At 41.3% G+C, this 17,978-nt stretch overlaps 1 protein-coding gene across 2 annotated transcripts in view; it reads left to right on the forward strand.

Annotated features, from left to right (window-relative positions):
* LOC120522845 (E3 ubiquitin-protein ligase SH3RF3-like) overlaps positions 1–17,978 on the forward strand; it is a 649,404-nt gene that overhangs the window by 570,126 nt on the left and 61,300 nt on the right. For both annotated transcript variants that reach the window (XM_039743546.1, XM_039743547.1), the window contains one exon: positions 3,903–4,156. In XM_039743546.1, coding sequence (XP_039599480.1) covers positions 3,903–4,156 — 254 coding nt within the window. The remainder of the gene's footprint in view (positions 1–3,902; positions 4,157–17,978) is intronic.

Here is a 17,978-nt window from a genome sequence, read left to right on the forward strand (position 1 = left end):
TATGATATCTAAAGGTACAAAAAAAAGTAGCACAGTGTAGCAGGAAGTAATGACACTGCTGGGCTTTCTTGGCTATGGAACTGGTTTTGATGGACCAGGTGAGGTTCTCCGCCAGGTGAACACCAAGGAATTTGATCCTCTTGACAATCTCCACGCTCAATGATGGATAAATGTCAGGTCCTGCTCCTGGTTCCTCTGAGAGAGTCCACCATCCTTCCGACAATGCCAATTGTCAAAGACAAATAAAAAGAGCCACAAAAAGATTTGGGGTAGCCACTCGTATATTGTTCCTGCTGCTAATGGACAGAAAATGTTGTACAGATGTGTACAGGTTTGAGTCCAAAACAGAACTGAATCAATGAGGCAAAGGTGGAAGTGATGTCAGCGGGGCCGGGTGTCTTCATCAAGGCCAGAAGTTACATCATCAGAAGTGATGTCATCTGGGCTGGAACTGGAAGTGACATCATAGAAAGTGACCTCATCACGGCCATGCGGACTTTCCCGTAACTGGTCTGCAGTGGAAAGAGAGAAAGGATTAGTACACTTCGCCACCCTCTGCTCTAGTGTGGAATTGCTCTCATTCAGTGGTCACTTCTAGTTCTTCTGAAGTCAACAACCATCTCCTTTGTTTTGTCTACGCTTGTTGGCTTTCCAACAGTCTGTCCACCACTGCACCTCCTCTCGGTATGCTGACTTGTCATTCTTGCTGATGGAGGCCCAAAACAGTTGTGTTGTCAGCAAACTTGACAATGTGGTTCGAGATGTCCATTACTGAATAGTCATGAGTCAGTAGAGAAAACAACAGCAGTCAATCCACTCAAGCCATGATATTAACTAATTTAAAATTTATCTTCGCACCAACCTCCTGCCTTTCCATTTGCTCTAGTATCCTCTTCCACCTCCTCCATGCGAGAAGTGCTCTTGCCTTTGTCTTATTCACAACTCCAAGCTTTCGTAATGAGCATTCAGAGGCCCTCATAAGGTTTGTCCTGAGAGAATGTCAGTCTGGGTCAGTGTGGCTCCTATGGATGTAATATGGCACTGGACCTCCCTCTAGTGGCCCCTGGTTTCCTTTGTTTGTTAGATTGCCAATGAAAACTGCAATGCCCAGACAGCCCCTGCATGATTATGGAATTCAGTGGTTTTATTCACTTATTGCCAAATATCTGCGTGTAGGAGCATTAACCTCCATGACTGAGTTCTACAGATTTCTTTTATTTTGATTTCTTGTCCAAATCCCATTCTGGAAGGGGTGTCAACCTCTTTTCAACATGTTCTGCCAACCTGCTACCTTTTAGAGTGTACATTATTTAAATGATTAGCTGACGCCCGCCGTATATGGCGGTGTAAAAATAGGAATGGAAAATGGTGAGAAAGGAAATACTTCTTGAAAGACACAGTTGTGAATAGGTGTTTTGCTGGACATGACAGATAATGAGTTGAAAGATCTAACCCTAGAAAAAGCCACGTACAACTGACCATGGCTGAAGACTGTTTGTTGTAGATTAATGCAAATCTTTGCAAACGTGATGCAAGGCGGGATGTTGGGGTTGTGTTTGAAGTAAATGACAATGGTAGCACGGAGAATCTCGGAAAGAACTTGAATTTCAGCTTCGCCACCATAAACTCCAGATGCTGCCACTATTGATAGAACTCCTGACTTGTTTTGATAACTCCACTCGCGTTGGAAAGAACAACACGAGGAACGTCTCCAAATCTGTCCCAATGTGATGCAATGAAATCTACTGCCCTATGTCGTAGTGAGAGTGCATTGCCTTCATCAACCATTTGTGTCAAGAAATAACCCACTGATAGGAACAGGCAGTTGGCGGATCCCGGAATAGAGATGACGTACAAAAACCCGTCGACAGAGAAGATACTGTCGCTAATTTTCTAACAAAGGCTTAGGAAACAACCATCGCAGTATAATGAAAATAGCAAGGAGCGAAAACAATGCCAATGGTCGAGAGAGTACCTTCCTGTAGCAGGCTATGGAAAAGACTCCCAGGCGCACACATGGCCGAAGTGAAAGGTCACATGGTCAGGTTAGATATAGGGCGGTGACGTGACACCAATGGGGTCATGAGAGAGAAGCGGGGAACGCGGTAGTCCGAAGGAGGAATAGGAATCGAAAAAAGTGGTGGGGGGGGTGTATGGGAGGCCGCAAGCAGCGTGGGAAAGGGTTTGGAAAAGGAGGAATAGGAATCAAGAAATGCCATGTGGCCTGCATGTGGGGGGGACCAGTTTTGAAGAGGAAGAAGGATGAACCAATAGGAATCGAGAAATGCCATGTGGGCTGAGTGTGGGGGGGTGGCCGGTTTTGAAGAGAAAGCAGGACGAAGCACAAGAGAAATATGTATAAGAGATATATTCAGGGTTCAGAGATGGACCCTCCAGACTTGGCCATGAGTTGCAAACATTGTTTACATCGAGACAAGAAAAAATTGATGTTATACAACGGGAGCCAAAAGGAAGTACCACATTTCAAATGTTTATTCTAAACAAATGCTACAAGATAAAATAAATGTCAGTATGACACAAGAAATGGTATGCAAAATAGATTTTTTTCACATTTTTTTAAAAATGATGTCTTCCAGGTGGTGGTCATCATTAGTGATACACTCTTCGAGATTTCTGAACACTCACATGACTCGTTCGGCCATTTCAAGGGGTATAGTGGCAACTTAGTGGTGAATAATGTCCTTAGGGGCTTCAAGGTTTTGAGGTTGGTGTGTGTATGCCTTCGACTTGAGATAGCCCCACAAGAAGAAATTGCACACAGCAAGATCAGATGAACGTGAAGGCCACCCGACATCGTCGTGCAGGAAGATCAGCAGCCCTGGAAACATCTCCCGCAAAACGTGCATGGATCTCCACGCTGTATGAGTGGTTGCTCCATCCTGTTGAAACCAGGCATCCACCACATCCATTTCGTCCAGTTGGGGTCACAAAAAGTTCTCTAGCATTTCAATGTAACATTCTGAAGTGATGGTGACTATTGCTCCCCCCTCCTCAAAAAAGTGAGGGCCTACAAAGCCAAATTCTGCAACGGCACACCAAACTGTAACACACTCACTGTGCAGGATTTCCTGATGAAGTTCACAAGGGTTGATTTCAGCCCAGTAGCAAAAGTTTTGCTTATTTACGCAACCATTCAAATGGAAATGTGCCTCGTGGCTGCACATGGCAATGACATCTCGATGAATGGTTTGCAGAATGTTCACACACAACTTTCTACGGCTCTCCCAGTCTTTCTCAGTGAGTTCCTGCACTACCATCATTTTGTAAGGATGGAAATTAAGGTCCTCATGCTAAATTCTCCTCAAAGATGTGTTGGAAATGCCTAAGCCAGAAACATATTTGTGCGCTGAACGTCTAGAAGACTGCAAAATTGATGCTCTTACAGCTTGGATGTTTTCAGGTGTTCATACAGTTTAAGGACAGCCTGGAGATTTTCTCTTCAGTGTTGTACCCGTCCGTCTAAATTTAGCCACCGACTGAAGAATTGTTTGCCGATTTGGGACGTCACCGTTAGGAGGAATGCTGAAGTATGTTTGGAAGGCGCGTTGCACAGTGATGATGGATTTGTTGTTTTTGAAGAATGCTTCGACAGCAAAGGCATAGTGAGCACCGGACCAAGGCATGTTGCTGACTGAAAACTACAGGGGATCGCCTGTCAAGGGACCCGACCCAACCCACTCAGCTACTTCTACCTTGCACAGTTGAGAAATGTGGTACTTCATTATGGCTCACCCTGTATTATCCAATTTTATCAAAAAGTTGACCGAGTTTAAGAGGATGCTGCATTGTCCTTGTCTTTGTAAATGATTGATTGTCGCAAACCTTTACAGCTTCTTTACATTAACTAATTGTTGGGTTTTCTGGCTTCTCTCTACCTCTAGGGCACCATTTGCAATGGGATCAAGCCGCTCTACCCTGCCTGGATCTGCACAGACAATGAAGGGGGTTACCAACTCCCCCCAGCCCACAGGCTCCTCCAGTCCCATTCTCATGAATGCGGTGACACGTCCAGTGGGTCCCATGGCTGCTCCACCTACTTCCCCACAGATGCAACAAGCTTCTGCTCAACCCAAGACCTGCCCACGGATGTCTGGGCAGCAGACTGTAAACCAGGCCCGCATGGTCACACAGACAGGTGAGTCAGCCAGCTCTTATACCACAACGTGTATTGAGCACGGGGTGATTGATCGGCGTTTTTCAGTGAAAATGAATGACACATCTCACCAAGTTGTTCTTAAGGCCATGTCACATTACAAAACTTTTTCAGCCAGCAAACTTGGTCTGTCTCAAGGCTTCCGTTTCCTCTAATTGTGGACCTTGTAAATTGGTCTCTCTGTCCTCTACTTGCTACCTTTTTCCATTTGCAGTTCTTGTCCTGATGCCACACCGGTATGCTTCCCTATAAACCGTATTGCGCCCCGCAGATAACATCTCATCATGAAACACACTGCTACCTGAGTTTTGAAGAATTCGGCAGGTTGTTTCCCTACTCAATATCCATGAACATTTGTGAAGGTGGGTGATCTTTAGATTTTAGGCAAATACTCAAGAGAGATGCATAATGAATAAAAGGAAGTCATTTACACTGAAAAAAGAACAGTCTGCATTTATTATGAACCTTCATATAGAGAAGACACTAAATTACATTACATTAGTTGGTGCTTTTTCACTGTCAACTTAATGCAAGGAACATATTCAGGGACTGCAGTAATTAAGCACCTCATTTCAGAGTCAAGTAAAGATTTATCTTCTCTATTATTTGTCATAATCATGTAAGCTGGCATTTCCGTAGGCTTAGATGAAAAATGGTAGAAGTTCTGGGCTACTCTGTTTAATTCATTTTTCATACTGTGTTGTTTTATTTATTTATTTTTTTGGTAGCACATTTCTGTTTAGCTGCTCCATAACAGAATGTGAGATGTATTTTATTAAATTGTCACGACTTGACCCAAGTACACCAAGGACTAGTCTTCTGCACTTTCCTATTAGTTGAGAGTTTTTATGGTAATTAGCGTACATTCACAGATGTCCTGCGCATATTTTTTTGTACAAGCCCTCTTTTGGCAGCAATATATGAAATGCTGACCTATCATGTCTTTTCATTCTCAAGTCTACTTCTATTAGACGCTTCCTCTCGATTTGGAGGTTACTTTGTCTGCAGATGGTTGCTGCCAAGTTCTAGCCTCTCACTGCAAATCAGCAGATCCTCCTTCTTTCCCTTTCTGGCAAGCTTTTTGAACCGTTAGTGGTGAAGATTAATGCATTTTCTGTTATGAAGGCAAATTATGATGTGCTACGTGGGCAAAAGAAAGGATTGGTAGATAAAACCTCATTTCTTTATGTTCCATCATTTTCCATAACAAAAGCAAAAGTTGAAACCAGAAGATAAGAACACCTATCTTCTAAGCCTAATATAAAACCCTAACTCTTTAAAAAGCTAAGGAGAAATGCTGGGTATATTGGGAGATGGATACTAAGGATAGAGCTGCCAGGCAAGGGGAAACGAGGAAGGCCTAAGAGAAGGCCTATGGACGTGGTGAGAGAAGACATGCAGGTGATGGGTGTGACAAAGCAAGATGACAAGGACAGGAAGATATGGAAGAAGAAGTTCAGTTTGGTTAAGTTTGCAGATGATACCAAGATAGGTAGATTAGCAGATAATTTGGAATCCGTTATATCATTACAGAAGGACTTGGATAGCATACAGGCTTGGGCAGATTTGTGGGAGATGAAATTTAATGTCAGTAAATGTAAAGTATCACACATAGGAAGTAAAAATATTAGGTTTGAATACACAATGGGCAGTCGGAAAATCGAGAGTACACCTTATGAGAAGGATTTAGGAGTCATAATGGACTGTACGCTATCAACTGCCAGACAGTGTTCAGAAGCCATTAAGAAGGCTAACAGAATGTCAGGTTATATAGCACCTTGACGTGTGGATTACAAGTAACAGGAGGTTCTGCTCAAGCTTTATAACACACTGGTGAGGCCTCATCTTGAGTACTGTGTGCAGTTTGGGTCTCCAGACTACAATAATGACATAGCAGCGCTAGAAAAGGTCCAGAGAAGAGCGACTAGGGTGATTCCAGGGCTACAGGGTTGAATTATGAGGAAAGATTAAAAGAGCTGAGCCTTTACAGTTTAAGCAAAAGAAGATTAAGAGATGACATGAGTGAAGTGTTTAAAATTATGAAGAGAAGCAGTCCAGTGGATCGAGACTTGTATTTTAAAATGAGTTCATCAAGAACACGGGGACACAGTTGGAAACTTGTTAAGGGTAAATTTCGCACAAAAATTAGGAAGTTTTTCTTGACACAAAGAACGATAGACACTTGGAATAAGAGACCAAGTAGTGTGGTAGACAGTAAGACGTTAGGGACTTTCAAAACTCGACTTGATGTTTTCTTGGAGGAAACAAGTGGATAGGAGCTTTGTTGGGCTGAATGGCCCGTTCTCGTCTAGAGTGTTCTGATGTTCTAATGTTCTAAAGATGATCAGTTGTGGCGACCCCTAACAGGAGCAGCCGAAAGAAGAAAAAGAAGTTTAGGTTTGGAATTACGATTGCAAACCTTAAGTTAATAACATCCTAATTTTCTTTATTCATTTGATGCCTTCCTGAAGATTACATGACTACAATCGTCGCATTGATGGTGTAACAGCATTGACACTATAACAACCACAGCAACATTTATCTATATAGCACATTTTCATACAAATGGTGTAGTTCAAAGTGCTTTGCAAGATGAGAAAAGAAAAGTTTATAAAAAATAGAAATACAAAACTAAGATTAGGCAATACTTAATAGCAACAAACAAGGTAAGATCGGATGGCTAGTATGACAGAAAAAGAAAAAAAAACTTTAGAGGGCTGGAGAAAAAAAATAAAAAAATTTGCAGGGGCTCTGAGGCCACAAGACCACCTGGCCAACCCCCCCTACTGGGCATTCTACCGCACATAAACGATCTCAATTAGTCCTCATGGTTTTCAGGCTTCACGTGAAAGAATTTGATGATGATGATCATGTGGACCTCTGGCCTTCAATCCATCAGTGTGGGGACTGCATGGTGCCCTGATCAGGTGATGGTGGCACAGATCACCACCACAGAAAACCAGAAGAAGAACAGCAGAGAAAGTAAGTTTAGTAGGTTTAGTATCAGGGTTACACTAAAATGAAGCTTTGAGAAAGCCATGTTAAAGTAATGTGTTTTTAGCAGTTTTTTAAAGTGCTCCACCGTATTAGCCTGGCGAATTTCTATCGGTCAGCTATTCCAGATTTTAAATGCATAACAGAAGAAGGCTGTCTCACCACTTCTTTAAACTATAGATACAGTGAGTACCGCAATATCTGTTATCCTCCTGTGTTGAAACATTTTTGGGGTCTATGACGGATGACAGCAGGGGCAGATAGTTTTAAAGACAGTGCGGCTCAGACGTTGTGAGTGTTTGTGTTGCAGCGGAGCGACGAGAGGCTGCAGAGGGCTTAATAGGTTAATAGACTAATTATATATACATGTGCAGAAGAAAGATCAGCTCAGCCATCTCTTACTTAGGCTTTGTAGAGGTTTTAATGCACCTGCACACACAAAGACTACAAAAAGATCTGAATAGGCCAGAACAGGAGGAAATGAAAGGGATATAAAGATAAAGATGAGGAAGAAAATTGGGAAGGGAGCAGAATTAGACAGGCGAGCCAGTGGAAGTCAAAGCAGCTTAGATGCCCCGCAGTGGAGCGAAGGTAACAGCAGTCAAGGGACGGATCACTCCTGCTTAACTGAAGAGCAGGAGTGATCGTGGGCTGCAAGGGTCATCCTGCACATGCTGAGGGACGGTGGCCTAATGAGAGCACCCGAAAGACAAAGAAGAAGAGGATATGCATAGACCTATGCTGCAATACCCTGGTAATAAATGGTCCAGCAGCCAATGTGTTAAAGCACAATGTGGCAAGGTGGTTTGGTCAGTTTTGGTCTCCTTTAGGGTTCCAATTACTTCATATGTAACTTGAGTTGTTGTAAACTGTTAGCTCCATTTTTATCATTCTAATTGACAAGCCCATGTGCTAGCGCTAAGGTGAATTTCTTTAAGCTCTAAATGGTTTGGTGTTGAGTCCTTTGCAGAGAAGTCACGTGTTGATTGATTTGCATTGTTCTGCATTGCATCTTTTCTGTTTCTTTTTCCGGTTTCTTTGTGGTGGTGGCCTGCGCCACCTCCACCTACTCAAAGCTTCATGATGCTCCAACAATGATGGATGGATTAAAAGGAAGAAGTCTACGTGACCATCATCATCATCAAGCCCTTCCGTGAGAATCCTAAATCCAAAGAGGACTGTTTCAATTATGTTAGGTAGAATGCCCAGAGGGGACTGGGCGGTCTCATGGTCTGGAATCCCTACAGATTTTATTTTTTCTCCAGCCGTCTGGAGTTTTTGTTTTTCTGTCCCCCCTGGCCATTGAACCTTACTCTTATTCGATGTTAATTAATGTTGATTTATTTTGTTTTATAATTATGTCTTTCATTTTTCTATTCTTTAATATGTAAAGCACTTTGAGCTACTGTTTGTATGAAAATGTGCTATATAAATAAATGTTGTTGTTGTTGTTGTTGTTTCCTAGAACAAGGTGTGATGAGAGCCCCAAACAAAGATCACCAGTTGTGTAAACCTGATGGATAGAATTTGTCAAGGAGGCAAATTTAAAATCTTATTTATTCTTGTGACAGCCAAAGACAACAAAAGACTGGGATAGCACCCTGGTGATCCCCGTTTAGTCGATATTGTGAAAGAAAAGAAATGGGTGTAGGCTGAATTCCAAAGGAATGGCGTTTCTTACCAAAGACATCACTCCATTTGAGCTTTTGGAGAGTGCTGGGCTCAGTCTCACCTTGCAGACAGGTCCAAATGACGACTGTCTTCCTGGTTATGTATATTCACTCCCAGAAGGAGCAGAACTTAGTTTGGTAGCCAGGCAGGTTAGGCACCCACTGCCACATGGGCCTCAGACCTGTAGGTGAAGAAGGAGAAACTGTTAGCCTTAGCGCCACCTTTTGTCTCGGGGTGGTATTACTTACCACAATGGTGCCCTAAAGGTGTCCCCTAGGCCTGCATGTGTGACACTCTGTCTTTCAAGTGCATTGTGTTTAGGAGATGGGGTTTATGTGCTGTTTTTGTTTTAATTTCATAATTTCATCCTCCACTTGGCTAAATGTGTAAATGGCTTTTATTCACATCCCTAATCATAAGCCATTCAACATAAATAAACCAAGAGCACCGACCTTAAGGTAAAATCATTCTCAGAAAGAAAAACACTAAAAGATCTACAAAGAAAAATGATTGTTATATCATTGCAATGGAACCAAAAAATGCCAGCAACCACAAAAAACAAAAAAAAAAATGGCATTGGGAGACTTCCTGATGATGATGACGATGATAATGATGAAGAAGAAAAAAAAATATGTAAAGTTCCAACTAAAATTCTAGGGAAAACACCAGTAAAGTTGAATTCCCTGTTCTTCAAAACCCCAATTCAACTTTATCTAAAATGCAGAGAAGAGTTACTAATTTAAAATGTTCACATATCTTTAGAATTATCTCTTAAAGCCCTTGCTAGGAATGACTTTTGGGGTGCTGGGTGTGTGAAGAAACTTGCCAGGCAGCCCTGTTTGGAGTTTCCCTAACCAGCTCTTAAAGTGACAGGCCTACCCCAAGTGAATTGTCTATTATGGAGGGTAGCAGGAGTTCATGTACAGTAGACACTGTTGGGCCTCTCAGCTACCACCTGTCCTTTCTGGAGTGCCACTTAGTTTCCCCACCCCATGTACCCTAATTTTATATTGGGGTGTATCACTGTGATGGTGCAGGTCCTGCTCCATGTTTCCTCTTCCCATTTTGGAGCCTCTCGAACCCAACACCGTTGATAGTTTTGAGTGACTGAGCTGACAGATGGGGACAAATCATACATGGAGCATGGGGATGGTGAAAAAAAGTGTTCTGCGCTTTTATTAAAAACATAATCAAAACAAACCAAAAAGTGATCACAGTGCTGTGTTCATAAACATCCGTAATAAATAATCCATAAAAAAACAAGTGCTTAGTGGGGGATAAAACCACAATAAATAAATCCATTAAAAGCAGGAGTTAAAAATGCAGTCGCCGGTTCTTTTAGATCCCAGCCCAGCTCCTTCTTTGTCTCCCCAGCTCACCCATCCCTCACGCAGTCTGCGGAGACTCAACAGCCACAAACTTCATCCACCTGACCCCCGTCTTGGCTGCCTCAGCACATCGCAGCCACACCTTCCAAGGTCAGCTCTCCTCCTGTCTTCCGTAACGCCCCCGCAATCATACCTCAGATCCACACTGTTGTTCAGTGGAGTGAACCAGCCCCGAGAGCATCACAGCCTACGCTTCTTCACGGGGCACAAGTTCATCCTGCCTTTCTCTTCTAGGTGGTCAGATCATCCTCCCTAGACTACTCTTCAGTCATCTGTCTACCTCTGTTCCCTTTTCTTTCTCTCTTTTTTTTTCTTATATGTGGGGACGTGGCACACGTGTGGCGATTAGCTGCTCCCGGTATCAATTATGAACTTGGACAATTCCCCACCTGTGCACTTAAGTGAGAAAACACCTACAACGCATCGCTCCAGCCGCACTACCACACCCCCTCCTTAAGCCGCGAGTACGGCAATTATTTATTTTAAAAGGCAATGAGCCGTGGACATCACCTTACGACAGTCACCCCCTGATATCTCTTCTATAATCACAGCAAGGGATCTTGCGACACAAATCCTGTCCTGCCTTACTTGATTTATTCTGTACTTGCAGTTACCCACAATACCTCCCCTGCTTTACCTCCCACAGTCTAATATTTTACTATGGACATTGGTATCTTCTTACAAATGGTCTAAAATATTATTTCCCACATTTTAGTGCACCAAAGCCATCTCTATATTTAGTTTTTTGTGTCTTATTTTTTAATATCTAACATAAGAACCTCAGAGGATGTCAGATTTGTTAAAGTGATACGCAACTCATCCTAGAAAGTGATTCCAAGACCGCCTACGACTTCGGCAAGCGTCTGTTCTCGTGTAGACTCATCAGGAGCGATCAGCTTCTGTTCTCATGAAAGAGAGCCTGTTAATGAAATGTTGTCCTCCTTCAGAGAAGCTATGATGCATCTGGAGCTTTCGGTGCCAGAGACTAAACAAACCTCAGCATATTCCGAGATGAACTCCCACCACAAAGAGCTCTGTGAAGGAAGGCCATAAATGTCATCACATTTGTGTTTCCCACTTACCCTCTTCCCAGTCACTTCATAATACTTCAAAATGCAACAGCTGCAAAACTATTTGGAAGTTGTTTAACAAGACATGAAAGGATGCAGATATTCCTTAGGGACTCATTCTAGGAAGTTTTTTTAGGTCAGTCAGGGATGCTTTAAGGGATCAGATGGTATTGTCATTATTAAAGGAGAATTTCTACAAATGAGTTCTCTTACAAAAGGGAAGAGAGACTCCATTGGGAGACAACATGAATGCTGATGCCAAACCCTATACTGCCAGAGAAACAGATCTACTGTAGTATCCATCCATCCACCCATCCATCCATCCATTCATCCATCATCCTTACCCTCTTATCCAGGAAATAGTCACAGCTTACTACAGTACCTACATACAGTCATGGAAAGAAGAACATCCACCCTCCTTCAGTTCTGTGATTTAGTCTAGTTGCAGGTATAACTTTTTAGTAGTAATACTATTCCCTCTTGCCTATTGTTTTTTTACTTGTTCTCTGTCCCTTTTGATGTTTGTTCCTTCTATTCACTCTTGTGTATAACTTGTTTTGTAAGTTGTCTTTAATAAAGGTGTCTTCTAAGTAAATAATAATAACAATCAGTCATCAGCAAATTCTATCTGTGTATTGAAGCTGTGGAGACCATCAGCCACCTAGTGTCCAGATGCCATACTGGCCCAGAAGGAGTATCTTGACCCAGGTCAGTATATACCTGCATTGGATACTATGCCAACACTATGCCAACAATGGACAAGTGGTACGAGCCAGACACATTTGTTGACACTGGAGACAGTGTCATCATATGGGACAAGACCATTCCCACAGGCTGTACCATCACCACCAATAGGCTGAACATCGTGTTCCATGACAGGAAGAGCTAGTCATTCATCTTCATTGTTGTGTCATTCCCAGATGACAACAACATCCTGAGCAAGGAGACGGAGAAGATCATCAAGTATAAAGACACTGAGGTTGAAGTCAGACGCAAGTGGAACATGAGGACAAGAATGGCTCCAGTAGTCATAGATGCACTGGGAACCATCAAGACTGGGTTCCAAGAACAGATGGAAAAACTCCTGTGTAGAGTCAGCATTAAAGAAATCGCAATCCTTGGCACAACTTGCATTCTTTAATGAGTTCTCAGTTGAACAACAAGCTGAGTTCGAAGTCTTAGAGGTCTGGTTAACCATTGGTAAAAGCACAGGCATACGTTTAGTGCTCTGACAGATGGGTGGTGATCATAATAATAATAATAATAATAATAATAATAATAATACAGGGTGAGTCAAAATTATGTTAACACTAATGGATTATTTTTATCGAATCACACCTTTCCAGATCAGTGGATAGGTCATGGTGGACCATTATCATTGCCTCCACACTCCCCTGATTTGACACCCTGTAATTTCTGGTTATGAGGTATGGTGATGGAACCCATGTGTAGCAGGAAAGTTTGTGATCTCAATGACCTGAAGGACAGAATACGGACTGTGGTATCATCTGTTCCCCGTGAAATGTGTGTCTGGGCTTTAAATAGTACTGTGGCTTGTTGTTTTTTGTTTGTTGAGCATGATGGTGGACAGGTTGAGACATTCATATAAATCATCTTGCACATTTGAAGTATGATTTGTGAATAAATTGTTTCCACCATTAAAATGTTAACATAATTTTGACTCACCCTGTAATGCCGTGGAAACGTTTCCCACCTTCAGGGCCTGATGGTCAAGTCACCTTGAAAAATGAATGACTTCGACTTAAGATATAACAAGGGTACCTGAAAGACAGACATGGGGGGCATATGCAGACTCCATAGAGACAGTGGTGAGGATGAAACTTGGATGCTGAATCTGTGGGGCAGCAGTGCCAGCCTCTGCACCATTGTGCCTCCCAGTACCCACAGCATATGCTGTATTAATGTCCTGTTATGTTTCTCTTAGTACAGGCTGGTGTCATCTGCCTTGCTGCTTTTATGTATTGGTTTACTATTCATTGTTGCTGCAAATGGAGAGGTGACCTTGGATGATTTAATAATATCTGTGTATTCAATCTCCCAACAGTTCAGAGTTTGGTGATTGATGGCAAGCTATAAGAAATTATTATTGTTATTTTTTTTTTTTTTGAGCTGAGGGCAGAGTGCTGGCACATCAAATTTTATTTGGATGGCTATTAAGATATTTGAAACAGAAAGTGAGATAGATAGTGAAGGACAAATGAACAAAGACAATAAAATAATTTTCGAGTGCTAGTGTGGTGAAGACCATGTGAGGCGAGGCGGGTGTACAGAATATAATTTGAGCCAGAAAGTACTGGGAAATGGAGAAAAGCATTGTTGATCAAACTGAATCTGAGCAAAAGAATAGCTGGCTTTTCACTAAATAAAATGTATTATTATTATTATTATTCACCAGAAAAATCCCAAACTAAAATGTCAAAAAACAAAGTTGAAAAATGTTGCAAAAATCCTGTAAACAGTTGTTTTTTTTTCCTTAACTGGCACTAGAAAGTTTTCTCTGTTTTTCTAAGAGATACCAACTGTTGATAAACACACTGTTCAGAGCCACCATCTTAAATAGGTGCAATTAAGTAAATCTGTTAAGAACACAATGATGTGCTGAAGGATTATTGTGAGTACTTTAAAATGCCAGGAGATCAAAAAAAGCAAAGATTTGAAACTGTAACATCAAGTCAAACTAGGCAACCAGGAATCAAAAAGACAAAATTTAATTTGAAAGTCAGGGTTAATGTGAAGTCAAAACCAACATAAATAAGCCTACCAGTGGGGTCTGCTTGAAATATAAGCCACATCACACCAAAGAGTTTTGAGGAGCTCCTGGTGCCTGTAGCTCTGTGTGCTTCCTCATCAAGAGTCAGGAACTGAGATTACTAGGACAATGAGGACTCAGACAGCAAAGAATGGTGGAAAAAACATGCAAAGTTTCTTTTATTCAAACAATCCAAAGTGCCCAAAACAAATGTGTGGTGCAAAATGATTTTCAGTAAATAATCTGTAAAAGCAGTATCATTGTGAGGAAGTTAAAATAACTCCAATAAATTAATCCAAATCTAAACCCAAGAATAAAACCAGAATCAGAATCGGCCTTTCCTTCTTTCTTCCAGTACTTCTCTCTCTTACAACAATAACAACAACAACAACAACAAACAAATCACCAGGGCCTCATGCATAACGGCATGCGTAGAATTCACACTATAAAATATATAACGTAAGCACAAAAGCCAAAATGTGCTTACGCACAGAAAAATCTAGATGCAGGAATCTGTACGTACTCCAACTTCCACGTTCTTCCGCTACATAAATCCCGGTCAGCGTGAAAAGTAACGCTCGAGCACGCACCTCCTGTCCCGCCCCAACTCCTCCCAGAATTACGACTCTATGATTATGCAAATCAATATAAATAGCCCTTAAGCTCGGCCTTCTGTGAAAAGACAATGGGAAAAGAACGGGGGAAAATATAAGAATTTCAGCAAAGAAAAACTTACTATTTGTTGGTTTAAACAGTGGTATAAACAAGAAAAGGAAGTTGATTAAGTGACAGAGTGTCGGAGAAAATCAAAAGCTCAAGTCCACAAAGTCACACAGTACCCGAAATAAAAAAGAAGTTGTCACATATCCAAGTCGCTGTGAAAAGGCAAGTCGTAGCCCAACTTCTGAGTGTCGTATGAAAGCTTATTAGGGTACAGAGAAAAAAAAAATAGGCACACAGTGGGGGAAAAAAGCAGGAAATGTCAACTTCAATCTCAAAATTTCCACTTTAATTATGTGGTTTATTTTGTCATTAAAGCAGAACATCATAAACTTCATCTTAAAATCGATTAATTTACTAGTTTCTCAAATCACATCATAACTAAAGTAGCACGTTAAATGCTTTGTTTTATATTTGATCTTCTTTGTCCTTTATGTGTGTGAATTACTATGTGGTTCTTAAACCGGCTTTCTCTTCCTCCGACAGGACACATAATCCATTACATTCGTGATATTACAGCTGTCTGAATAATTAAAATACTGAGATGTATACTTGATATCTTTTTCATGATGATAGGAATGAAAGCATGTTATTATACAGAAATCAATCAGGATCAATCCGTGAACTAGCTAGCGCTGTGGCACCGTGTCCTCACGTGTTTAATTATTAACAATACAGATTATTTAAATGAAGTTAGTTTAAACTGTATAATATTATCAACATATTTTGCTGCATTTCATCTTAAAAATGATATCATCATCATATGTAAATACACGCTTTATAAAGTGGCGCAGGTTGTGCAATATTTTAACTAAAGTGCAAGTTTACAGTGAGGTATCTTTACTAATAAGTACAAACAGTTCTACAAGGATCACTTGATGGACTGATTCAGTGCGTTTATAGTTCTTGGGATGAAACTGTGTCTGAACCGCGAGGTCCGTACAGGAAAGACTCTGAAGCGTTTTTCCATGGCTGAGGCATTGTGTGCTTGATGCTGTATACTGATAATTCTCTTTCCAATCAGCTGCTGCTGTGATTTACACTCAGATACAGCGATATAAATACTCCGAGTGGTGTAGTGAGAGTAATATGGAAAAAGATGATCCGCTGTGGCAACTCCTAACAGGAACAGCTGAAAGAAGAAGGTGCAGTGAGAGTAACAATGCTAAAGCAGTTATGGTATTTGTAATACTATGGCTATTCCCTGGACTATTATAATGTTACAAGTTAATTACAATCAGATGCGTTACACTAATAAACAATATGCATTTAGTTTCAGTGTATTTATAAAGCCGCGTCAGGAATGTACGTCTAAGAAAGAAAGGATAACAACACAGGTACAGTAGCACTGCTTTGACGCTGGGTGCCGCCAGTCTGCAAAACCGAACGGAGAACTTGCGTACGACAGGGTATGATTGTGCGAGGAACCTCATCAGAGCTGGCTGATGTTAAGAGTGGGGACCCTCATTGATCAGTGCTAGGGCCGCTGCTATTTTTAATATATATAAATAATTTGAATAGGAATATAAGTAACAAGCTGGTTAAGTTTGCAGATGATACCAAAATAGGTGGATTGGCAGATAATCTGATATCCGTTAAATCATTACAGAGGGATTAGGACAGCATACAGGTTTGGGCAGATTTGTAGCAGATGAAATTTAATGTCAGTTAATGTAGTACTAAGGTGTTGTACTATGGTAGCCATTATGAATGTAGTGGGAAGTCAAGCAAAATGACACTTTTTATTGGCTAACTGAAAAGATTACAATATGCAAGCTTTTGAGGCAACTCAGGCCCCTTCTTCCATATTGTAATGCATAGATAGATAGATAGATGGCTTTAAAGCCAGTACAATGGAAGGACAGGGGGAGATGAACATTGCTGAATATTTTCTTCGCCATTACTCAAGATGACAGTATATCAGAGTTGGGATTCCCACACAGACACCCACAGGGCCTGCTGGGATCTGTAGTCCTGTGGGGCCACCCTGTTAAGGCCTCCAGGGGCAGCTGTTGGGATTCATAGTTCCTACATATAACCTGGAAGTGCTTCCAATGGGCCATGCCCTAGCACAGAGTCATAGATAAAAGAAGCTGCTAGATCTCAGCCAGGCGAGTCGGAGTCAGGAGAGGAGCTGAACAGCACTTACCTGAGAGGAGTCGAGGAGAAAGAAGAAAAAAAGGTATGTTTTGATGTGCTGTATTGGGCTGCATTAAAAGGAAGCAATCTGTTAGAGGTATTTTTTGTAAATAAAAAATGTTTATTTACACCCGGGACTATTGTTTGTGTAATGTCTGGAGTTTGGAGCTCGGTGATGCCCCCTGGAGGTAACGATAGATAGATAGATAGATAGATAGATAGATCTGAATACTTTGTCAATGAGATCATTTATTTCTAATCTTCTTTCGGCTGCTCCCACTAGGGGTTGCCACAGCGGATTATCTTTTTCCATATCTTCCAGTCCTCTGCACCTTGCTGTGTTCTAATAAATCAGCAAAAATATCCAAAATCCATTTTCTGGTTTGCCATTTTTGGATAATGAGTACTGCTTGGTGTGCAGAAAAAAATAAATTCAAATGGTTATAGCACAAGACTACAACATAGCAAAATATGAAAAATCTGAAGGGGTCTGAAGATGTGTGTTTTCATAATGAGATGGACTGCTGCCCTGTCCAGATGTTGATCCTGCATTGCACTCAGTATTTGCCAAGGTAGGCTACATTTTCCCTGTAAGAAAATGGATGGATTGTTCTGTCATTCATTTCCTAAACCGACTTCTTCCACTTTAGGTTCATTGAGTAGGTCTCACCCTGGCAGAACTGGACACAAGGCAGGTACTAATCCCATCCTGGACGCTGTTAATAATCGGACAGATCCTGATGGGCGAGATCTCCAAGACTCTGAACAAATCCAAATCATATTCTGTGATATCATCTACTTTTGAATACTGCTCTGTACTTGTAATATTTCTATTGCGTGATTATATTTTATTGAGGATGACTTATGTATTGTTCTATCAATTGTATTGTAATTACCCCCTTTGTTTGAAACCCACTGCACACCCAACCTACCTGGACAGGGGTCTCTCTTTGAACTGCCTTTCCCAAGGTTTCTTTAATTTTTTTTCCCTTAAGGGTTTATTTCTTGTCTTCTTAGAGAGTCAAGGCTGGGGGGATGTCAAAAGGCAGGGC

The sequence above is a fragment of the Polypterus senegalus genome, chromosome 2 (assembly GCF_016835505.1).
Source record: "Polypterus senegalus isolate Bchr_013 chromosome 2, ASM1683550v1, whole genome shotgun sequence".
Lineage (NCBI taxonomy): Eukaryota > Metazoa > Chordata > Cladistia > Polypteriformes > Polypteridae > Polypterus > Polypterus senegalus.